The sequence below is a fragment of the Cygnus olor genome, chromosome 2 (assembly GCF_009769625.2).
Source record: "Cygnus olor isolate bCygOlo1 chromosome 2, bCygOlo1.pri.v2, whole genome shotgun sequence".
NCBI lineage: Eukaryota > Metazoa > Chordata > Aves > Anseriformes > Anatidae > Cygnus > Cygnus olor.
Window position 1 is genome coordinate 144490617 of NC_049170.1, and position 25431 is coordinate 144516047.

General features: G+C 36.0%; 1 protein-coding gene across 5 annotated transcripts in view; it reads right to left on the reverse strand.

Annotated features, from left to right (window-relative positions):
• CSMD3 (CUB and Sushi multiple domains 3) overlaps window positions 1–25431 on the reverse strand; it is a 710416-nt gene that overhangs the window by 612935 nt on the left and 72050 nt on the right. For all 5 annotated transcript variants that reach the window (XM_040546910.1, XM_040546915.1, XM_040546914.1 and 2 more), the window contains exon 2: window positions 6135–6357. In XM_040546910.1, the coding sequence (XP_040402844.1) occupies window positions 6135–6357 (223 nt within the window). The remainder of the gene's footprint in view (window positions 1–6134; window positions 6358–25431) is intronic.

Here is a 25431-nt window from a genome sequence, read left to right on the forward strand (position 1 = left end):
TTTCAATTATCTTTTTTCTCTTACCTACAAGCCTTCTTGTATTCATTGCTGTATGTTCAGACAGTTTCCAACATTATACATATTTTCCGTTTACGCTTTTGCTTTACTTATTTTTTGTTCACATAGTGTAATTTTTCTTACTTAGATTCATTCACCTTATCTATCTCATCATTTTCCTCATTGTTTGCTGGTTCACTGTGCCTTTGTTCCCTGTTTTTAATTGCTATTCTTCCCTCCCTCAGTCTGCATTGGTCTTTGATTTTTTTTCCTTATTTTCTTACCTCCTCAGTGATCTTTGACTGGAATTTACACTGTTTTATTTTCTCTTTCTTTGTAAAGGGAGACTGTCATCCTATTTGTTTTTGTTCATTAGTCACTAAATTCCCAAGTGAAATTCTTTCCTTCCTTTGGTGTTTTCTCTTTCCATGCAAACAGTGGAGAAAGCTAGAGAATAGTGGCTCAACTGAAAGAAAAATCAATGACTCAGTCATCAGTGGTTTGAAGGTGTTTCCAAAGTGCTGAATCCTTAATTTGATCCTAATCAACTCATGGTTTCTGCTCTGGTTGCTAATTTGGACAGAAAGTGCGCAGTGATGAGAGAAGAAAAGTGCCTGTACTTAGAGCATAATAAAAATAGGTTGAGTGGGAAAACAATGAAGAGCTGTGGTTGCCTCTGATGATAAAGGAAACTTTTTGAGGTTCAGTAAATGTCCACTGTCTCCCTGTCAACAGCTATTGTTTTACATCAACAGCCCCAAATGCTAAAACAGAAAAAGGGAAAAAAGTGAAAAAGGAAGCTTTGCACGTTTTAGTAGTCAAGATTATTTGGGAATATACCCTGAATAATTGCAAATATTCTAATCTGATGTATGTCTTAAAGGCTTAATAACTGAATAACCAAAGAGATTTTGTCTCTGACAGATTTAATCTAGAACCTTATTATGGTGGTTTTACCCAGCTGGGCAGCTGAGCTCCACCACAACCACTCTCTCACTTGCCCTCCTCAAAGGGAAAGGGGAAGAAAATAAAATGGAAAGGGCTCAAGGGTTGAGATTAGGACAGGGAGATCACTCAACCTACTACTTACAAGCTAGAGCAGTGAGAAACAAAGAAAACAAATTAGAAACACCTCCCCCCCCCCCCCCCCCCCCCCAATCCCCCATCCACACTCTACCACCTCCTTCCCCTAAGTGGTGCAGAGGAATGGGGAACAGGGCCTGCAGTCAGTCTATAGCACTTCATCTCTGCTGCTCCTTCACGGTCGCTCTCTGCCCCTGCTCCACGTGGGGTCCCTCCCACGGGATGCTGTCCTTCCTGAACTGAGCCTGCGGGGGCTGCTCACAGGCAGCAGCTCTTCAACAACTGCTCCAACTTGGGTCTGTACCACAGGGCCCATCCGTCAGGAGCAAACTGCTTCAACATTATAACCCCCCCGGCCAGCAGCTCCCCCCAGATCACCTGCTCTTGTGTGGGCTCCTCTCCCTGGGCTGCAGCTCCAGCCCGGGGCCTGCTCCTGCAGGGGCTCTCCATGGCCCGCAGCCTCCTCCAGGCCACATCCACCTGCTCCACTGGGGGCTCCTCCACAGGCTGCAGCGTGGAGATCTGCTCCGTGTGGGACCCATGGGCTGCAGGGGGACAGCCTGCTCCACCAGGGGCCTCTCCACAGCCTGCAGGGGAACTGCTGCTCTGTGCCTGGAGCGCCTCCTGCCTTCCTTCTGCACTGACCTTGGTGACTGCAGGGCTGGTTCTCACTCTTGCCCTCCCAGCTGCTGTTGTGCAGCAGGTTTTCCCCCTGTCTTAAATCTGCTCTCCTAGAGGCGCAAACAACATTTATTTTATTTATATATATTATTTTATATATATATGTATAATTATATATATATATATATATATAATTATATATATAATTTCATATATTATGTATATTATTTAATTTATATATATATATGTTTATATATATAAATATATAGATTTGGCCTAGATTTGGCTTAGATTGCTTTCTGAACATATAACTATACAAAATTATTTTAGTCATCAAAACGAGACACAAATATACTGGATTATTCAATTAATTCCAATATAATTGCAGCAGGTATGTATTTTTTCTCTGCTTAAAATAGATCTGAATTTGTTTCATTGAATTCAATGCAATGTTAATTTCATTACGAATATTTAAATATTAAATCAATTAACTGGTTACATACTGGTAATTTTGGGAAATATATTTACTTGGAACTGTGAACAAAGTTTGGGTAGATAATCGCAAATTATTGTTCAATTATTTAAAACTATTTCCAATATCACACTACAAATTGGGGTAACTAACTAGATCAAAAAATGATATTTTAAGGGAAAAAAAAAAAAAAAAAAAAAAGGACATACATACTCTGGTGTTTCCTGATAGCACATTATATGTTATGCTCAGGAATTTCTTAAAAACTAAACATACAAAAAGTATATTGGTTGTAAAGTAAAACAGTTACTAGGAAATGTCAGAACTGGGGTTGCCATTCTCTCAGTCACCTACAAATACATCATATCACTGCCACTAATTGCATGTTTTAAAATTAATTACTGTTTACATATGAGTATTCAAGGACTGACATGAAGAGTACTCAATGAAAGAAATCATACAGTTAATCCCATACTTTATACAATATCTAAATATTGCTGTGAAGGTAATTATTTAATAGTTTTGTCCCAGATTTTTGTATATGGTGTCAGAATCTGGAGGAACCCAACAGACCCTCCTTGCCATGACCAGCCTCAGTTGGGATTCCCACTCACCCCTGCCCAAGGGTCCTGAGACTCTGTTTCAGCTCACCCCATGTCTCAGCGATGCTCTACAGGTGCTCCTCCCTAGCTCTGTCCCTGTCCCTGCCTCATGTATGAATTTTTTACTCCCAGATGAGATCGTTGGAGGGACCCTAGACCTGGTTCATCACTTCTCATGTCAGGGACTGTTACTCCTGTGACTAGTTCCCAGGACCCTGTTACCAGTTCCCAGGTCTGCACTTGCAGGATTGTGCCCTGCTGAGAGCACAGCCTGTGTGAGGTCAGCCTTGACACCCAGCTTGTATCCCTCAAGGAGCAATCCTGTTTCTGGTAGTCCTTGATATATGGCACTAGCTACTACAGTGAATTATTTACAAGTTTTACTGAAATTTGTTTGCATAATATGCAAGGGGTATCATTAGATGACTCCATCTGGCTTTTTCAAAACTGGTGGTTTATGTGATGTTTTATCAGTTCGAAACATACTTTCCATTTATTGAACTTAAAAGTGAAATTTCTTATCATAAGTGCTTATTTCTCAAGCTGAGCACCCAGAATTTTTTTTAAAGTGTTATTGATATGCATCGTCAAAAAACTTGTTTGAAAGCATCTAGTAACATACAAAAACTTTTTGAAAGGCAGAACATTTATAAAAATGGAACAGGACTTCTACCTGAAAATACAACACTTTCACTCAGAATAGAAGTCAGAACTATTAGCTAATTTCCAAAATAAGATGTATCCAAAGTGGCAATTTTAAATCAATAATATAAAAACAAACCCTGCTTTTTTTTTTTTTTTTTTTTTTTTTTTTTGAACTAAATGTATAAATATGAAAGATATAGTACTCGGAAGTGTCACAAAGATGCACAGGACAAGACAAGAATATAGACAGTGACATGCTACAAGTAGACTAACAGGAATGAAATTTGCTGAGAGTTTATTTCAAATACAAGAAGTAATACTATTTTTTCTGCTAGCCGACTTTTTTTGTGGGTGCTACAGAAATATGATTTATAGAACGATATATATATATTTGTCTTCACAGCTTTATTCTAGATTTTCTGTATTTATAGTTTGAGGCAAATATCTAGCACATTAAATATGCTTGATCAAGCATATACAATAAAATAATACATGAAACTATAATATTGACTGTACACTTTCTTTAATGGCCATGTCTGATATGCTTCTCTTCCATTTGTGGATGGTTTAGCTGCCATTAAGTGCCATCTAAACTACATAACGCTGTTAAGCAATTTCTGAAGACAGTCAATAACTGCAAAATTCAACAAGATTCAATTTTGAGGATAAAAATTAAAGGATATACAAAGCTGGATGAAGATGGAGTCAGAGGTCATGAGCTTCACAAACTGCCCAGCTGGGAAACTTCTTTATGTCATACAGAAACCATTTTCAATGAACAAATTGTAGTAGAAACCAATGTCTGAGACCATTTTTTAGCTGTCCTGTTATGTACTTTGCAAATAGATGTGTATAATCCCCTGAGGATATTTTAGTCTTTAAGGTGATAGTGAGTTGATTACATTTTTATGAATGTCAATAGATAAAAAAATAAAATCGACTGTCATGCTAGAAAGTTTCCACGAGAATCTGTATACCATTGAAACTCTACTTAAGTAAAAACCTTTTGCAAAAAGAAAAGCTCATGAAACATTACCTTACTCCTTCCTACAGTAGTCTGAGAAAATAAACATCACCATGAAAGATTTAGTAGAGCTTGCATAATTTCGCTATTACTTTCTTAAATTAAAACCCAATACTCCAGTCTCACACAACTGTATACTATTTTTTTTCCCTGCACCCACACACAGGCAAGGTCTCGCAAGTCTTGTGAAAGAATCTATTTCAAGACTTGTACGGAAACTTAACTGCATTTTCCTTTTTAAGTGCTGATTTATTCAACTGACTTCTACAGAATTCTTATCTATTTCCTTGCCATAATGTAGTGGCATTCTAAGTGCACAATACCAAAACTTTTGAGCATGCCAAACTTCCTTGACTTTGCTCACAATATATCAAAAATAAAATTAAAAAAAAAATAAAAAAATAAAAAGCATCCTGAAACTTCAGATTTGAAGGCTGTTTAATGTAAAAGGAATCCTGAATACATATATAAATATATGTAGATAGATATTTATATATATATATGTATTTTTGTACAGATAGGTGTACATAGAAGTGAACATATGCAGCCACACAAATACCTTCTTTGTGGTTTGAACAAGTTATACAAAATTTTCTGCCTTTGCAAGGTATTACTTTCCTCTTCCTCACACCCTTCTAGCTTTCTTCACCTGTTTTCTCTAATGCTCATTAAGACTATAACTCAGTAAGAACTGTAATTCCTAATATTAATGACTGTTTTATTCTATTGCACTTGTACAGAATGTTGTTCACGTGTTCCCTGGGATTACAGTTTACAGTATATTCACCAGATGAAGTCTTGACTGACAATGAGGGTCTTACTTTTTGGACTCTTACACATGATCAAATCTCCCTGTAAACTTCATTTTTTGAGGAGTGGGCATAAAGGAGGAAAACCACATGTACTCGTGTCTTCTTCTTGTGGAAGACAACTCTCAAAGTTATGGGTACCCTCTTTCCTGCAGCTGGTATTAGAATTGCACACAAACACATGAAACAGGAAGTACAAAGGGAAATATAGAAACACAAAGAAAACAAACTTCATTACAAATATATTTCCCCATATCTGCTGGGTGTTATTCATTTGACAAACAGAATTTGCAACCTGCACAGATATGAGTCAAAGAATTTTACAGTTCTAATTCTCCTCTAGTAATTTATTACATTATCTTTGTAGTGTACAGGTGCTGGACTGTTAGTCTGTGACCCATCAAGCTCTTGATTTTTCAAATATTTTTTTCACTGTTGTGATCCCCTCGTGTTAGAAGTTTCTTATAAACAATAACAAAAAAATATATCTTTCTACTTTAAAAGATGTTTTGTTTTTCAAATCCCTCTTGAAAGCCTTCTATTGCAAAAAATACAAAAGTTCTACAAATCAGGGTGGTCATGCACCCTGAGATGCACTGTTTCATCCTCAATTTATGTTCATTCATACATGTATGTTTTTAATTTCATTGCATTACTGAAACGAGATTTTATGAGGGCTAATGTTTTTAACACTTATTTTAAATGTAATTAAAACACAACATATACCTTTAAAGTCATTTTTCATTGATTAAAGAAAAGTTGCACCTTAAAATCTAAATAACAAATAATTAATAATATAAAGGCATTAGTTTTAACTATTTTCTCAGATATTTTTTTAACATATGAATACAAGTTACATTTTAATAATGTTTATTATTTACCTTGTCCTAAAGTTTGCAGGATGAGGATGCCCATCATATAATGACAAATAATCATATTCTTCTTCAAGAGCAAAAGACTGAAAGACAATCTGTATTCTGTTTCTTTCTTCTGCTATTATAACCCATGTACAATTTGCACCATTTGGATATCCATAGGGGAAGCCAGGGCTTTCTATAGTGCCATTCAGTCCTTTTAAAGTTCCACCACAGGTATAAATAAATCCTAAAACAAACAAGCAAGGAAACAGAAGTTAGCAAAATGGGTTTGGTTATGTTTTGTTTTAATATCAATCTTCAAGAAAACGTCATTTCAATTCACAATTTCACATTTATCAAAATACTTCTCACCAAGCTCTGACTTAAGAAAGGTAGAGCCCATGATTTAATATGAATCCTGGCCACTTAATTCAAAACCACCCTAACAAATGTGTTTTCCACACTGTTTATATAAAGACATATGGTAGCATCTTTGCAAATAAATATATACAGATGTAAAAGGCTATATTTGCTCTTCTATGAGAAAAACTATTTGCATCAATTCCTTTTTTTTTTTTTTTTTTCTGTAAAAAGGAAGAGAAACTCCATAGTAGTTAATCAGTCCTATTCGTTTCGTGCAGTTCTGCTACAGATTATATCCATAAACCTTTTGCTGCTCCTCCCCAGATTTTGGGACTGGAAGAGGCTGAAAGGCTATTTATGAATTCTGTGGCTGGTGTGTTGCAATAGATGGTTACAGGCTCTTCAAGAGGGACAGGCTGGGTAGGCGAGCTGGCAGGGTGGCAATGAATGTGAAGCATGGGCTGGACTGTGTGGAACTTCAACTTGGCGATGGCAAAGTTGAGAGCCTTTGGGTAAGGATTAAGGGATGAACAAATAAAGGGGATGTCATTGTGGGAGTCTATTACAGACCACCTGGCCAGGACGACAATGCCGATGAATTATTCTTTGCAGAACTAAGAGATGCCTCGAGATCAACTCCCCTTATCCTATTGGGGGATTTCAACTTGCCAGATGTCAACTGGGATCACCACACGGCTGACACGAGCAAGTCCAGGAGGTTCATAAAGCACCTAGATGATAACTTCTTGGTGCAGGTGCTAGAGAGCCAACTAGGAAAGGTGCCCTCCTAGATCTGTTGCTGGAGAACAGAGAGGGTCTTGTGGGAGACATGGCAATTGGTGGCTGTCTCGGTCATAGTGACCATGAAGTGGTTGAGTTTAGAATTTATGGTGACAGAAGGAAAACTGTCAACAAAACTTCAGCCCTGGATATGGGGAAAGCAGACTTCAGGCTGCTCAGGGAACTAGTCAGCAAGGTCCCCTGGGAAACTGCATTTGAAGGCATTGGCGTCCATCAGTGCTGGTCCATCTTTAAGCACTGCCTCCTAAAAGCACAAGATCAGGCGATTCCAAAACATCGGAAGTCAGGCAAGCAGGACAGAAGGCTGGCCTGGCTGACCAGAGGATCTCCTACTGGAGCTTAGGTGAAAAAAGAAAGTGTACGGCTGCTGGAAGGAGGGTCAGGCAACAATGAAGGAATACAGGGATGCTGTTCGTGTTTGTAGGGAGAAAATTCGTGTGGCCAAAGCCCAACTAGAGTTGAAGCTGGCCATGACTGTGGGAGACAATAAAAAAGGTTTTTTTAGATATGTGAACGGAAAAAGGAGAACCAAAGAAAACATAGGTCCGCTACTAGATGGGGAAGGTCTCCTCACAGACAATGACATAGGCAAAGCAGAGACATTTAATGCCTTCTTCGCCTCTGTCTTCAACGCTGATGATGGGCTTCGGGACCCAGGGTACCCTGAGCTGGAGGACCGTGACGGTGGGAATGACAAACTCCCAACTGACCCTGAACGTGTGCAGGATTTGCTGCTCCACCTGGATCCATACAAGTCCATGGGTCCGGACGGGATTCATCCCAGGGTGCTTAAAGAGCTGGCTGACGTCATCGCGGGACCTCTCTCAATTATTTTTCAACGATCTTGGGAATCTGGAGAGGTCCCATTGGACTGGAAGCTGGCAAATGTTGTGCCAATTTTCAAGAAGGGTAAGAAAGAAGACCCTAGCAATTACAGGCCTGTCAGTCTCACGTCAGTGCCTGGTAAAATTATGGAGAGGATGATCCTTGAAGTTATTGAAGCGCAGCTGGGGGACAAGGCAGCCAACGTGGGTTCATGAGGGGTAGGTCCTGCCTAACAAATTTGATTTCTTTTTATGATAAGATCACTCACCTAGTTGACCAAGGGAAACCAGCTGATGTGATCTCTTTGGACTTCAGCAAAGCTTTTGACGTGGTTTCCCATAGGATCCTACTGGACAAAATGTCCAGCATACAACTTACCAAAACATCATACAATGGGTGAGCAACTGGCTGACGGGCCAGGCTCAAAGGGTTGTAGTAAATGGGGCCACATCTGGCTGGCGGATGGTCACTAGTGGGGTCCCTCAAGGCTCCATTTTCGGGCCAGTCCTCTTCAATGTTTTTATAAATGATTTGGATGTAGGACTAGAAGGTGTTTTGAGCAAATTTGCCGACGACACCAAACTTGGAGGAGTTGTGGACTCGGATGAGGGTGGAAAGGCCTTGCAGAGAGATCTGGACAGATTGGAGAGCTGGGAGATCACCAACCACATGAAGTTTAATGAAAGCAAGTGTCGGGTCCTGCACCTGGGACAGGGCAACCCTGGCTATATGTACAGACTGGGCGACGAGACGCTGGAGAGCAACCCCGCAGAGAGGGATCTGGGGGTTGTGGTTGACAGCAAGCTGAATATGAGCCAGCAGTGTGCCCTGGCAGCCAGGAGGGCCAACCGTATCCTGGGATGCATCAAGCACAGCATTGCTAGTTGGTCGAGGGAAGTGATTGTCCTGCTCTACTCTGCGCCGGTGCAGCCTCACCTCGACTACTGTGTGCAGTTCTGGGCACCACAGTACAAAAAGGACGTGAAACTGTTGGGAGAGTGTCCAGATGAAGGGCCTAGAGGGGAAGACATATGAGGAGCGGCTGAGGTCACTGGGCCTGTTCAGCCTGGAGAAGAGGAGGCTGAGGGGGGACCTCATCACAGTCGACAACTTCCTCGCGAGGGGGAGTGGAGAGGCAGGTGACCTATTCTCCGTTATCACCAGTGATAGGACCTACGGGAACGGTGTTAAGCTGAGGCAGGGGAAGTTTAGGCTAGACATCAGGAGGAGGTTCTTCACCGAGAGGGTGGTCGTACACTGGAACAGGCTCCCCAGTGAAGTAGTCACTGCACCAAGCCTGTCTGTATTTAAGAAGGGATTGGACTGTGCACTTAGTCACATGGTTTAAACTTTTGGGCAGACCTATGCAGTGCCAGTAGTTGGATTTGATGATCCTTATGGGTCCCTTCCAACATGGGATATTCTATGTTTTTTTTTTTATTATTATTATTTTGAGCAAGCTTTTTCAAAACAATAATTCTGTTTTTTTAAACTGTGTGCTTAAAAGATCAAGATGAAATAGTCATCTGTTACGTCTCTATATTTTCTCATGTAAAAACAACTCCACTGTGTATTTGTAAAACCAGAAAGAACTTATTAAGCTTTAATATATCTAAATACAATATTAAGATGAACAGCTTGTATGTTGACACCCAAGTGGATCAAAAATGAAAGATGGATCTGCCAATAGATCCTCCTTAATATGACTATCCCCAAATGCCTGAAATAGCCTCCACGTACAAAATGTAGGAGTATTGGTAAAAGATACGGAAATTATTATTATTATTATTATTATTATTATTATTATTATAGAGAAAAAATCATTTTTTAGGAAAAAAGAGAAATCAATAATAATTATTTGAAAAATCCCTCCCTGTGTCCTGGCAGGACATGTTTTTCTATACTTTCGCTCTAAGTTTCAGTTATAGCAGTTCCTAATTGCTTTCTCCAGGCTTTCTGCTCTTTGATCCCTTAAAAAATTAGATCATTTTTCCTGGTTTGCCTTTTGTGCCCCAGAAAATTCTCTTCCCTAAGTGCATTCAGAGCAAGTGCCTTCCACTAACAGGAGAATTTCATTGAGAGAGGCAGCTGCTCAGCATGCTTTTTCAGAGAAAGATAATATGCATTTCATAACAAAATACAAGCAAGATGTCGTCTCTTTATGTATATATTTGAGCTCATTAAATCATCTTCATTATGGCACATTCACAAGCATGTCTTCATGTTAAGCATTGAAATGTGCAGAGATCCTTATTCTGAAGTGTGAAGTAGAAATCTCTTAAGATTATACACTTTGTATTGTAACACTGTAAAGTACATTTTTTTGATAACAGAAGAGGGACATGTACAATTTTATTTTTTAAATCTTAGCTTTTTCATATTTATCTCCAACAGTAAGAAAAGATTCCTCTTATGAAGTATGATTACTATTGTACAGTCAATATATCATAGGTATGTAGGACAGAGGGAATGGAAAGTCCTCTTAGAGAGTAATTAGGGCTTTGTTTGCCTCATCTGACATGCATGACAAATTTTACCTTCTTCTGCAAATTAGCTTAGAGAATTCATTTTCATGTCAGTACCTATGATGACTCATTTGTTATTTTCATTGCTAGTAGTCTGTTTTATTTATTTATCTCTTTCTGAATCTCTCCCTCATATACTATTTTAATTCTTCTTCACGTGTTATTATTTATTATTTAGGCTCAGTTGTTCTATTTAGCACCTTAGAAATCTTTTGGAATACAGTTTGCGCACAAGTCACTTTACAAAATTAAACTTATCATATGACCCTCATCATAGAAATCTAGTACCTCCCCCCAAACACAGTCACTGGAATAAAACATTTAAAATAGCTAAGTAGTGTCTGTACATATCTCTTTTTTCTTTTTTTTTTTTTTTCTAGAAATCTCTTGCTCAGGTCTACTTCAAATAAATCTAAGATAAACTTTAGAGAGAGAGACACTTGAAAATTATATAGCATGTGCTGATAATTTCTGTCCATCTCTCCAGACCAAGTATGGAAAGCACAGTGTGAACTTTGGCTCAGTGTTATAATGCAGTTCCATAATTCCAAACCTATGTCACTGCTGTCGTGTCTAAGTTGGAATATCAATTACACATATGTTACTGTGTTCATTCAATGTGAGGTATAACGAAAAACTCAAATACAGATTTTCTGTGACTAAAAAAAAAGAAATCATATTTTTATCCAGAAAAAGAACAGTGTCTAGATGGGGAAAAAAAAAAAAAAAAAAAAAAAAAAAAACAGTGCTTTGCAAGGTGGTATACCTTCTACTAAGCAATGTCATAATGGATCCAATAATTATTCCTGTCCACACATGCATGTGAAATATACACTTCCATAAGATATAAAACTTCCATTTGCTCCTTATGTTGCTTATCCAAATTATAACAAAAGAAAATTATTCATACATGGCAAGATGAAAAACTTGGAAATTTTTCAGTGATGACTAGTAGAATGTAACACAGCTATGCATGTATCAGAAGATAAGTATTCAAATCCAAAAATGGAAAAAACAATGAAGTTTGATTTTGATAGGTTTAGTCTTTTTGCCAGTAAAACAAAAAACATGGCAAAAGAATCCATACAACATGCACTTTAGTCTCTACTTTCAAAGCAAATGCAAAGGCAAATTTCATGCTGAAATAACTGCTAATGCATACTGTGATCTTTTTCATCTAGATTTCATAGCTAACATTTAGAACATGATTTACTTGCAAACTTGTTTTTCATTAAAGGGAAGGATTGGTTCAAAGCACAAGATAAAGAATTTTGAAAAGATTGAAGTTACTATAGAAAAGAAAAATGCTTATTGAGTTAAGCGTAAAGATGCACAACTTCGTTGACAAAGCCCTCTTAATACCTGGTATGATGCAAAGTTTCCATTGTATTATTTCTTACAAGATGTTAAAATTCAGTTATTTAATTCTCATCTGTCTCATCTGTCTTATGGGCTAAATATTTATTGAAATCATAAAATGTCACCCCTCTTCATGATTTCAGTCATGCTTTGGGTGATGGTGGAGTCACAATAAACATCAGTAACATCATTTTTTACCTCATGTATGTATTCAATTTTCATTTATTTCTACCAAGGCAAGTATCATAGAACCATAGAATAGCTTGGATTGGAAGGGACGTTAAAGATAAGGTCCACCTAATTCCAACCCCCCTGCCATAGGCAGGGATGCCACCCACTAGATGAGGTTGCCCAGGGCCTCATCCAACCTGGCTTTGAACACCTTCATCCACAACTTCTCTGGGCAACCTATTGCCTCACCACCCTCTGAGTGAAGAATTTCCTCCTAATATCTAATTTAAATCTCCCATCTTTTAGTTTTAAACCATTTCCCTCTTGTCCTGTTGTCATCTGACTGAGCGAAGAGTCGCTCTCCATCTCTTTTATAAACCCCCTCTAAGTACCAAAAAGCTGCAATAAGGTGACCCCGGAGACTTCTCTTCTGTAGGCTGAACATTCCCAGCTCTCTCAGACTTTCTTCATAGCAGGGGTGCTTCAGCCCTCTAATCAACTTCGTGGCCCTCCCGTGGACCCACTCTAACAAGTCAACATCCTTCTTGTGCTGGGGGTCCTAGACCTGAATGCAGTACTCCAAGTGGGGCCTCACAAGGGCAGAGTAGAGAGGGACAATCACCTCCCTTGACCTGCTGGCCACTCACTCCTCTTTTGATGCAGCCCAGGATGCAGTTGGTCTTCTGGGCTGCAAGCATGCACTGCTGGCTCATGTTGAGCTTTTTGTCCATCAGAACCCCCAAGCCCTTCCCTGCAAGGCTGCTCTCAATGAGTTCTTCTCCCAGTCTGTACTCATGTTCAAGTTTGCCCCAAATCAGGTGCAGCACCTTGCACCTTAAATTGTTGAACCTCATTATGTTCCCGTGGGCCCCCTTCTCAAGCTTGTCCAGGTCCCTTTGGATGGCATTCCTTCCTTCTGCAATATCAACTGCACCACTCTGCTTAGTGTCATCTGCAAACTTTCTGAGAGTGCACTTGATCCCACTGTTTATGTTGCTGATAAAGACCTTAGATAGCACTGGTCCCAAGACACACCCCTGAGGGACACCACTCATCACCAGCCTCCACCTGGACATAGAACTTTTGTCCACCTCTCTCTGGCTGTGGCCACCCAGCCAAATCTTTATACACCAAACAGTTCACCTTTCAAATCGAAGTTCACCTCTCCAAAGACGAAGATGTTGTGTGGAACTTTGTCAAAGGCCTTACAAAATTCCAGGTAGATGACATTGGTCAGTCATCCCTTGTCATCTGATGGAGTCATTCCAACACTGAAAGCCAATCATTTTGGACAGGCACAATATGCCCTCAGTAAAGCCATGGTGGCTGTCTCAGATCAGCTACTTGTCTTTCACGTGCCTTGAGTTGCCTCCAGAAGGATCTGTCCCATGATCTTTCCAGGCACAGACTCACTGGTCTGTAGTTCCCCAGGTTTTCCTTTCTACCATTTTTAAAAAATGTCCATGATGTTTTCCTTTTTCCAGTCACCAGGAACTTTGCCTGACTGTCATTCCTTTTTTCCACATAAATACAAACATTCATTTCTCTTCTTTAATATTCTAGATTTAAGTTCTTCCTGCACTTCACTTTCTTCTCTGCCTCCCTCAAATGTCCTGCAGCTTTCTGCAACTTTTTCTACAGCGTTTTCAGAGAAGGGATGACTTTTATTCTAAGGACACTCATTAGTGTCCATTCCCAACAGACTGCTATAACCTCCCAATACTTTCTGAGTTTCATTTTCTTCCATTTTAGGTTTGGTAGGTGCACATACATTTTTTCTTATTTCCTTGGTTTTATACTCTTTTCCTCAATCTAGAGAAATTCCAGACATTTCTAAAAAAGCCTGATAAAGAGCACAAAAATCTTATGTTTTTGAAGTATACAATGTAAGAGCAACATTATAGTGCCTCTGAAAACCAGCTTTTATGAGTTACAAGAAATTTAGGACTTCCTAAGTTAACCAAATTGCCATTTCATTTCTATTTATTTAAAAGGGCATTTGCTTTCACAAATGAGGTAATTGAAGGCTTATTCTCTGCACAGTTCAATGGAAATGGTGCCAATATGTAGACACTAGAAAGTGTTCAGTAGAAGCTTGTTTTTAGACTCTTTCTTTATGTTTTACATCATTTTAAGGCTGTGAGAAGAGATAGCTATAGTCCTTTGCAAATAATTGGATAAAATAGATTGTCTTGCCCTTGCATAAGCACGTGCTTATAACAAAGAGCCAAAATGACTTTTTCAGTCATTTCATAGTGTTGGCTTATAACAAACCTTATAACCAACTCAGTGAAACTGGTACAAAATACCAGCCAAAAAATAAGCTATCACTGTCAACCAGTTATCACTGCATCTGAAGAACTTTAAGGAAGTACTGTTTTTCCTTCAAAGACTAATTTCTTATCTCTGTTACAGGCATCTTTTCTGAAAGAGGTTCAGAAACTTCTCAAAGTCCTCTACTTGTCTCAGCTGTGTAAGCTGGAAGAGGGACAACAGTTTCTGTCCCTTGTGTCAACATTGAACATGCTTCTTCTTTCAGCAAGAAACATGAGGTCTAGGAAACATCAGGACTGCTTATGCTCATCCTGAGGAGAAGAAGGCTTAAAATGGCAAGTAGTCAAAATAAATGACTGGAGGCCATTTAAAGAACCCATAACATTTTTGGTACATATATATGATTGTCATTAAAATTTACTTTAAGTATATGTTTCACATTCTACAACAGAGAATTGTGAGCCATTTCCTATAACTGAAAATGAAGAGGCTTTAACTTCAATAGTGCCACCAAACTTTGATGAACTTTAAAAAGTAACATATATCTACCACCCTATAAATCATCCAACAGATGAAGATGGTCACTTTCCTGAGAAAACACAAGATTTTTCCCTACCCTTAGGCACTGAGATACATTGGTTTGTTCATAACTCCTTGACAGGAGGTAACCTTGTATTTCTATTTTAAAAGCATTGCTACCAGTGCCATAGGATGAAAGTCTGGCTTCAGCAAGTCAGCTGATATACACTCAAGATTTTATCCACAGTATGAAATTAATTTTCTTTCTGAGGATATTTAATACTTCTTTCTAATTCCTCATGTAATATCTTTGAGGCCTTTTATACAGGAGATCTGCTGTTTCAAAGTAACTGCCTCCTTGCTCATGCAGCCAGAGAAGGGCAATCTCTCAGATGTAACAAACATCTGGGCAATTGAACTAAACATAAAAACGAGCAGACATTTGAAATCCCATCACAGAATGAATTAAAAATCCTCCCTGGGATTGAAAGCCTTCCATATTTAATACTCCTCGCACCTGCTTACTGCTGCCAAACTGCAGGGGAATCAGATTTCTTATGTTTGGGGAGATTGCAGATAAATACTAAAGGTGTGTGTTTGTTTGTTTAAGAATTTGGATCCAAATAATAAATTTCTGGTCTCAATGGTATTTTTATAGCCTTCTTCTCTCTCCTGGGTCTTAGGATATACATTCTGAGCAATGACTTCTTCATTTTAGGAGAACTAATCATGGAAAGTGCCTTCATCAGTACTCTGACCCTCTGCTTTTTTTCTCCTATTCACTCTCCCTGTAATTCTTCCACTTGAAAAGTCAAAAGTATCCAACATGCAAGCAGAAATTGACCCAGGACTCAGCTTCCTGGCATACCTAAAGAGGACACCTTATCAAAGTCATGCCTGGAAATAAATTCATACAGGTTTCATTTTTGATTACAGGGAAAATAATCAATGGAAAAGATATAAACAGAGATTTCACTGTAAGGACCAGTTTTTGAAATAATTTTATTTAACTAGTACTTCCCTTACACTCTTACTTTTTTATTTTTTTCCAAAGCTAAACACATCTAAAGATTATGTAGTGTATGTAATTTGTTGCTTTTTTTTTTATGTGTGATCTGAGAAAATGTTATCTTCATAATTAAGTCAGAATATTTTTAAAGTTAGTTTAGAACCATTACTTAACAAGACAAAATGGCATGACTTCCAGAATAATATGAACTGCTAACACCAATTTGGAGCATTTCTGTTATTTTAGGTATAACAACTTCTAATTCATATAGACTGACTACTTGAAGCGTAACATATCTTAGAAAAAGATATCTTTTCGTTAAAATGTGCTGGTAAAAGTTGTCAGTCTTTTTCATGTGAACTGCATGAAAGACTGTCAAGATACAACTACTGAAGGTCAACTTAAAAGTTCTGAAGTAGTTTATCATTTAGTTGAATCCATGCAACATATTACTTTTCAAGCTTCATTGCTATTGAATTTATTTCCTATTAAATTTGGAATATTGATAGAAAAAAAAAAAATTGCTGCAAAGTGCAAGCCTGTGGGCATCTGGACTACAAGTAGATTATAGAGCTTGAAAAAATTTTGTATGTAAAAAATAAAGAATAAATTAAATTGTCTACAACAGAATAATTAATTAGCAATACTAAGAAATTTGTAAATATCAGAATTATTAAATAAATCAAGGAAAGCAGTTGTACAAGATATTTTAAGTGTTTGAAAATAAGCAAATACCCTCTTTAAAAACAGGTTATAACAAAATTCACTTCTGAAGAAACTGAGATACATTTAGTATTATACTTTTTAAATAAACTTAAAATGCCCAGAAACCACAATTACAATTTTCATGCTACTTGTAATGTAACAGCAAAACAATCAGTGTTTACTTAAATTTAAAGACCATTGGCATGCAAAGTAAACCTCTGTCATTATATAACTGGTTCATTAAAATCTTGGATCTGCATTATGGACCCCTCTAATGAGATTTACACAGGTACTTAATATATCAAAGAAAAAAAAAAAAGAATGTACATTTACAGTACATTAAATATGGTAGTTTGAAATCCTGCAGCAGTTTCAGATAAGTGACAGATTATTGCAAATCTGAGTAACCTGTTGAAGTCAGTTAGAGAAAGGAAAACAAACACAGTTTCCCTAATCTTTCTAAAACATTGTAGATTTAGCTAAACTCAGAAGAGGAGGAAAAAGAAAAAAAGGGAAAAAAAAAAAGCAGAATGGTGAAAAAAATTCAAATAAGCATTATGATAGGAAATAAACTTTATCAAACAAAATATGATGCTGGTCTGAAGTGACTTTAGCAAGATTAGAAATGAGTTTGAAGACTCAATGCTTGAAGAATCAGGACAAAACTAACACTTTCTTTTAAGTATCTGCCGAGAAAAATTGAACATAAGAATGGCTATATAGTAGTGTATTTACTATATGCTACTGCAGACAATTTTCTTAGATTCTGTTACCTTCTTTCAAAAAATAGCAGACAACCTTCTATGACAGATGAGACTGCTTCAGATGTAAACAACCTCAGAAACATGGTTATTTAAATCAGTCTTCTCTGTGAATACCCACGGGGATTACCTTCAGAAGAAATATAATTTCTTAAAAGTGAATCAAAAGCCTCTTGCTCTAGACCACATGGAAATTCAGATCTTTGAAAGTGCTACAAACTCAGGAAGAAAACAAGAGAACTAACTGATCTTTCACACTTCTGAAAAATTACCATTCTCAATGAAACATCCATAAAACTAATGATGCAAATAGTCACCTTGTGATGTCATTGCCATGAGATTTGGATTGTTATACCAAATGCAGAATCTATGCACTTAGGGCTGCAGAATTAAAGATGTTTTGAGAATTAAGGGAAGAAGCAGTTGGAAAAACAGCTATAGTCTTTGACCTACTCCAAACAGTAAAAAAAAAAAAAAAAAAAAAAAACACCTTTTTCAATTAAATAGGAACCATTTTGAATTAAATAATCAATATCTGATTCTTCCCCACAAAATAAAACACACCAAAAAAAAAAATTTAGTTAGCAAAAATCCTTTGAAGAACAGTCCACCTCTAAAAGTAATATATGTTGTAATATGATTTCCTCAAGAACTAGCACAGATCTTTAAAAACTTTTTAAAAGCAGAAATGAATTCTGTCACACAAACTTTCTAAAAAAGTAGTTTTAGACTGAAGCAGTCTTTTAATATATTAAAATTCCTTCTCATCCAAAAATTTACAGATTGGTATTATTTTTTCAAAGCATTTTTGTGTCTAAATGCAGAGTTAACTTTTGAGATATAGTCAGTTCTGCCTACTTTCAAATTTTGAATAAACTCTCACAGTGCGTTTCTGAATTTACAATAGGTGATTTAAAAGTCTTTACTATGTATTTCTAACTGTCATAAATGTTTTTTAATCATAACCCAGAATATAAATTTCAGTAGTCAATTGAATCAGTACAGACTGAGGCAAGATCAAAAATAAGTTACAAACTAGTATCCTTAGTCATTGAGATATCTCAGTTTGCAAGATTTTAAAATGAGATGTCAATTCACATCACTAAATCAATAACTTTATTATTGCTACTAGTGTTTATATTATGCTAATTCCTACCAAATATTTCGGTATATATATATATACAGCTATATCATGGAAGGGTTTGACTCTAAAATATGTGGTACTAAATAAAACAAATAATTGGGTAGAAAGAAAAACAAAGAAAGTTTACGTATCTATTCACTGGAAAATGCTGCATAGTCATGGGAATTTTCCTAGGAATGGTGATAAAACTGATGGTAATTCTACTTTATAACAGGAAGAGTACAAATGCTTTTGAATTTCTGGCATTGATAGCTCTTGACTTAACCTCATTCTTTAGAATATTTAACAGAGGTAACTGTTAAAATATTATAGAGACAAGCAATATGATCAGGAGTTATTTCAGATTATGGCCCCACAACCACAGGAGGTGCTGCTATTACTGTAAAGTTTTATTCTGGTACATTTCCAGAGACAAACTCCTTTGTTGTAGAGGTAGCCAGATGTCCAGAGGAGTCCAACATATTATGATAAAACTTTGGGATTTTATGAGAATAACTAGGTTTTAAACTTAGGTTGATGAGCAGATTCACTGGGCAGCCATCCTTGACAGTGACACTTGGAGAGAGGCAAGGGAGGGCATATTAAATGATTCATCCATCCCAGATGATTTTGCTATACAAAGGGAGGTAAAAATCAATCAAAGAATGAAAGAATCATGGAAACATAGAATCATAGAATGGCTTATGTTGGAAGAGACCTTAAAGATCACCTAGTTCCAACTCCCCTGCCAAGGACAGGGATGCCACCCACTACATCAGGTTGCCCAGGGCCACATCCAACCTGGCCTTGAACACCTCCAGGGACAGGGGCATCCACAGCTTCTCTGGGCAACCTGTACCAGTGCCTCACTTTCCTCTGAGTGTAGAATTTCCTCCTAATATCTAATCTAAATCTCCTCTTTTAGTTTAAAACCATTATCCCTTGTCTTATTAAGAAAGAAGTCACTCTCCATCTTTTTTTATAAGCCTTCTTTAAGTACCAAAAAGCTGCAATAAGTTCTCCCTGGAGCCTTCTCTTCTTCAGGGTGAACATCTCAGACTTCCTTCATAGCAGAGGTACTCCAGCCCTCTAATCAACTTCGTGGTCCTTCTCTGGACCTGCTCTAACAGGTCAACATCCTTCTTGTGATGGGGGCCCTAGACCTGGATGCAGTATTCTATGTGGTGCCTCACAAAGGCAAAATAGAGTGGGACAATCCCCATATGTAGTAATCACCATCAAGAAAATCTGTTTTTTTTTTTTTTTTTTTTTTTTTTTTTTTCTCTCTGTTTGGCTCTTTAAAACCTAGATTTAAACTTTGACCATTTGCAGAAAAGGTAAAAAGGAATACCTATTTAAAGGTATGATTGGTGTCTTCCTTTCCTTCCTCCCTTGAAAATAACAGACAAATCCCCAATCACTCTACCCCAGCATGAAAAAAAATGAAAAAAAAAAAAAAAAAGGTTTCTCTGTAGTTTCTCTGTAACTTACCAGTTACCCATTGTCATATTTCTGTCAACATTCTCTAACCAAACATGCTGAGTCACCTGACCTCTTGTGCAAGAAAAAAGTTATGTGATAAGTCAAACTGAAGAATTTCAGTAGAAAAGGAACACACAAAACTATTTAAGAATGAAAACAAAACAAACAAACAAAACAAACAAATAAACAAAAACACCTATAAAGGCAACTAGTGCAGCACTGAAATCACAAAAATGGCAAGAAAAAAATTTACAGCTCTTTTAGCTTGGATGGCATAACTTGACATGTAAAACTACTTTTTTAAAAAAAGTTATATAATTCTGTATTAAGAAATTATTCTTGTAAATAATGAGGGTTTTTTTGTTGACTTGATGTCTTCATGTTCATTTGCATGAAACAAGGAATTTGACTTATTTTTTTTGCAGTATCTGCTGATTGGAATTTGGACAGTTTGGCTAATAGAGTAAATATTAACAGTTCATAAATGCTCCATACATACAGTTACACAAAGCATATAAATACTTCATGCCTAGTAGAAATGTAGATATCTGGTCCAGGTCTTTTTCTCTTGGGTTTCATCATATATCAGCAATAAATAAATAAATAAATAAGTAGTTGTGTTAATTATTTCTTGATACTTAATGACTAGTTGTTATATAATGGCTCAAGGCACAGCCTTGGACGTACAGTTCCTCCTTCCCAGCTATTAATACTCAGCGGGAGCATGTGTCTCTTGTTATAAAGTTAGAAACAAGCATAATTTTCTATTACATTGTGTGACTTCATAACTTTAATTGATGCACTCTGGTTTTAGCTTATTTAATCTTTTGGCAACTGTTACTCCAAGAGTCTCATCTATTTTTCAGTACTTATGTCTGCTTTCAGTATCTAATATTTCTGAAATTAATCAGTATCCCACATTTCTAATAAATAAATAAATAAATAAATAGAAATCGCTGGTAATAATGCTGCTGGCTTACGAATAATCAACCCCTATGACATGACAAACTAGCTCTAACAGGCAAGCTATTACTTTGAAACAAATTCCATTGCACTGAAACATTCTCAGCAGTAAAGGATCTCAGCAGAGTATTAAAACATGTTCAGTGCTGAACAAGGAAAGACAGTCCTTCATGTCTTTCTCAGGTTGAATCAGTCATATCCTCTTTTACCTGTTTTATCCTCTTTTTTTCTTTTTATCCTCTTTTCTTTTCTTTCATAACCTCTTTTACCTCTCAACAAAATTTTCAGGAGGGAGGCACTCTTTTCATAGGTCTTTAGGCACTGCATACTTTGACTTTGATTTTAACACTAACAAAAAAAAAATGATCCCCTTGGAACCTATAAATATTAAGGAGTTCTTTTTCTTCTTTTCTTTTCTTTTCTTTTCTTTTCTTTTCTTTTCTTTTCTTTTCTTTTCTTTTCTTTTCTTTTCTTTTCTTTTCTTTTCTTTTCTTTTCTTTTCTTTTCTTTTCTTTTCTTTTCTTTTCTTTTCTTTTCTTTTCTTTTCTTTTCTTTTCTTTTCTTTTCTTTTCATTTTTATTATATTTTTATTATATTATTATATTATATTATATATATTATAATATACATTATATTATTTTTATTATATTTTTATTATTTTTAATTGCTGCTTAGTGTGCCAATAGAATGTTCTACAGGAATGAGGAGTGGTGTATTCTTTTATGTCTTATTTACTATCTCTATAATTAAGAGTATGTGATTATGCTATTAGTGCAGTGAATTGGAAATGGAATCCACACCCGGTATGAATAATTTACCCAGACTGCATGGAAACTACAGAATTTTCAAACAAAAGGTAATTATATTTTTCTTTCTCAATTAATTCACTGTAATTTGAGGTATGTAACTAAGTTATTAATGCAGTGTAATAAGCTGAAATCTATGCACAGTGAAACTAACAACTTTTTAGAAATAGCACTTCTTGGATGTTAAGGATGCACTGAATTTGTTGAATTACTGTGGCAAAATGCATATGATTTATGTGAAGGGAGGGAATGCAACTGCTGCTCAGTGCATTCAGAAATCCAGATTGCTGAACTATAATTGTTAATCACAGTAACTTGTAGAACTCACCAGAAAGCTTAAAGAAAGCAATGCTCCATATAAAAAAGCTGAATACATTTATGCCCAGATTCAGTGACTTCTTGCCTTACTTAAAAGTTCATAGTGCTCTCTGAAAGTTCAGCATACATGCAGGAGCAAAATGCGGACAGAACTCTTCAAAAACACTAAACAAATTATGGAAATAATGTAATCAAGAGGATACCTTTGAAAACATTCATTCAAGAATACAACTACATTTGTACTTGTCTGGAAAATGTTTACATGTACTTAAAGAGGAAATACAAATTTATTTTTTTAAGCTACGCTAGACTTAATTGTATTAACAACAATAGAAACTCATGCACTAAATATCCATTGAAACAGGAAATTTGATACTGAAAGATATGTTCTAACATTCAGAAATACTGAACATAAGGCAGCTCCTAATAAGAATCAGACTGTTCATTTATATAAGTAACTCATATATTGTTAAATTACATTTAGAAGATGTGGCCCACTTTCTCTTATTACTTTTTTCCCTTTAGAATTTAGTTCATGAAACACCTTTAGAAAAAATGTTCTCTTGTTAACAAAACAAAACAAAAAAAAAATGTGATAGACGAGCAGAAATTGAAAACAAATGAAAAAAGAGAAAACCCTCACCAACCAAGGAAATGCAATAAATAATTTAATAATATTGAGGTATGTTTCAATATAATATTCAGAATTAATAAAATCGGAAGGTTTAACTTTCTTCTTTTCTTTGTACTTTCATCCCTTATAAAATCTTCATAAAATTCACAGATTCAGCAGAACAGTTAGCCATGTTCTCCACCTGAGGCATTCTTTCCTGTTTTGCATGTACATTTGGTCAATACTTGTCTTATGAAAATCTGTAATCCTAAACACTTTTAAAAGGGTTAATTTTTGCATGTGGAGTAATAAGCAGCAAGAATAACTGAAATAATATGTTTAAAGAATTGTTCGTGCCTCTATGAAATTATATATATATTTTTTCCTGTAAATAGGAGTAAATCAAAACAATTTGCTTCTTGCTACTTACAAACAATTAAAGTTCCTGTTTTTCTAAAGATATAAGTTATTGATTTCATTTTCATTTAAAGCACATAAACACCAAAGACCCCACCGCTATATTAAATCCATGCTTTGGAGAATATGTCAGGTAACTCCAGCCTGCTTAACATATTTTTCCAGCTGATTGAAAAGCACTGTACTTAAAACATCTCTGTTTTACAAATAACACAGTCCCAAATTTACAAATGCATTCCTTTCAGAAGTTCAGTTATTACCCTTATGTTATCTTAATGTACTACAGTATGCTACTATACAAGAAAAAAATAAAACAAAGTTATAGTATTTATTAAAAGCTTCTATATATTCTGACATTTAATACCACTTAGGACATCAAGTATCAGAATTCCCATGCCAGGTGAAAACTCTAAGTATTACTGTATTTGTGTCATTGTATGACTGACAGCATTTTAATATCTTGGTCAGCTATCTGTTTTTATTTTTGCTACTTCATTTCATTTTATTTTCAATAAATACTAAGTTCATACTATTATTCAAAAAATTTTTTTTTTCAGTATTTTCTTCTAGCTTCTGCATGCTACTCAAGTCTATATTGCCATAAATTTTATACTGCTATTTTTAGCTTCAATTTTTTCCCCATTGATTTTTGACAATTAAAAAAAATACTATTTCCCCAATGTTTCTTCAGATTACTGTGAAAAATCAAAATAAATAAATAAATAAATAAAAAATATGGAGGCATGTAGTTTTAGGAATAAGAGAAAAGAAAATATTAATTGATTGTCAACAACAACTACTTTTAAAGCATAATCAGAGAAAAAATATTATCTATATCGAAGTTTATCATCTATTTAAGCAAGTAAGCCTTCTGTGGCTTGTATTACCTGCTAAGGGGGAAGCTGATATTGAGATATTGCTGAGAAACATGTTGGAATATTCACCCTGGCTGAATTACAAGATTTGCAAAATGCATACAGAATAATGTAGAAACATTAGCTACAGTTACCCTTCTCATCAGTTGTCAACAGAATTTAAATCTTAACAGGTAAACATAATCATATCCCTGTGAGTTTATACTTCAATAAGTGACCCAGAATCAGGAAGATTATTACAGCTAATGAGCTCAAGAAAGATGAAAGAGCACTTCCTGATCAGTTACTAGGTTCAAAAATTATGACATTCCTTGCCACTTTTCTCTTTAGTTTTCTCTAATTTAATGTTTCTAGGGTTTCACTGTGGCAAAATATTTATTGAAAAAGTTAGAGAAAAGAGTTTGTACACCATAACATTAATTCATGAGGATCAGACCTCAACGAATACAGAATGACATAGCTACATGTACTTTAAGTTAAGATAGGCATACCACATGAAGATCGAGCCTTAGGAAAAAAGAGAAAAGAAAACAATACAGATCTACATGATGATATCTATAAAGCTTATTGCCTTTCAAATATCTATTAATGTCTCATTCAAATTTAATATATATATATTTGTATGTTTATTACCTAAGATAAAGTTCAGGCAGGTCCTACCTACAAAATCATCAGAATACTTATGAATGAAATATCTTTCCTTTCTGTCACTAGTACTGTTTTCTCTTTTATTAGACTACAAAATGCCATGTAAAATGTTATTTTTATTATTGCAATTAAAATACGTTTACAGTGAGACAGAACAAGGAGGGGAGAGTGTGTTGTTGTATCTAGGTGTAGATCAAGAGCTTTAATAGTAGCTTTTACAAGAAATCTAGAAGGCCTTCATTCCAAACAGCTTCACTGGGTACTTCCATGACCCTCAAACTTCCATTTTCAGAAACAGAAAGCAAACAAAAAAAACCATATATTATTCTGTTTGTTTTGCAGACAGACAGACAGTTTAATAACTAAAGAGCTATTCATATTTCAGTTTTTGGAAAACTAATGAAAGTAATCACAAAAGTTATAGCATTTGGAAGACCATAATCTACAGGTCACTGGGACAAATTATCATGGTTTGGACTATGAGAAAAAGAAAGAAAGGCTCTGAAACCTAGAGTCATCAAAATAAGTCACAGAGGAAAAACAGTGGGTATGACTTATATGAATGTCCAAAAAGCTTTGAACAATGTCCTTCACAATAGCTTTTAAAGACTGCAAATTGAGCAGCAAAACAGGTTGAAAGATAGCATGTTGGTACAGATGGTAGTGAGGAAGTGAGTAGAAATGCGTTATTAATCATATTTATTACATCAAAAACAACAACAACAACTACAGAAGGCAACTTGGACATCTTTTTATCTGATCTT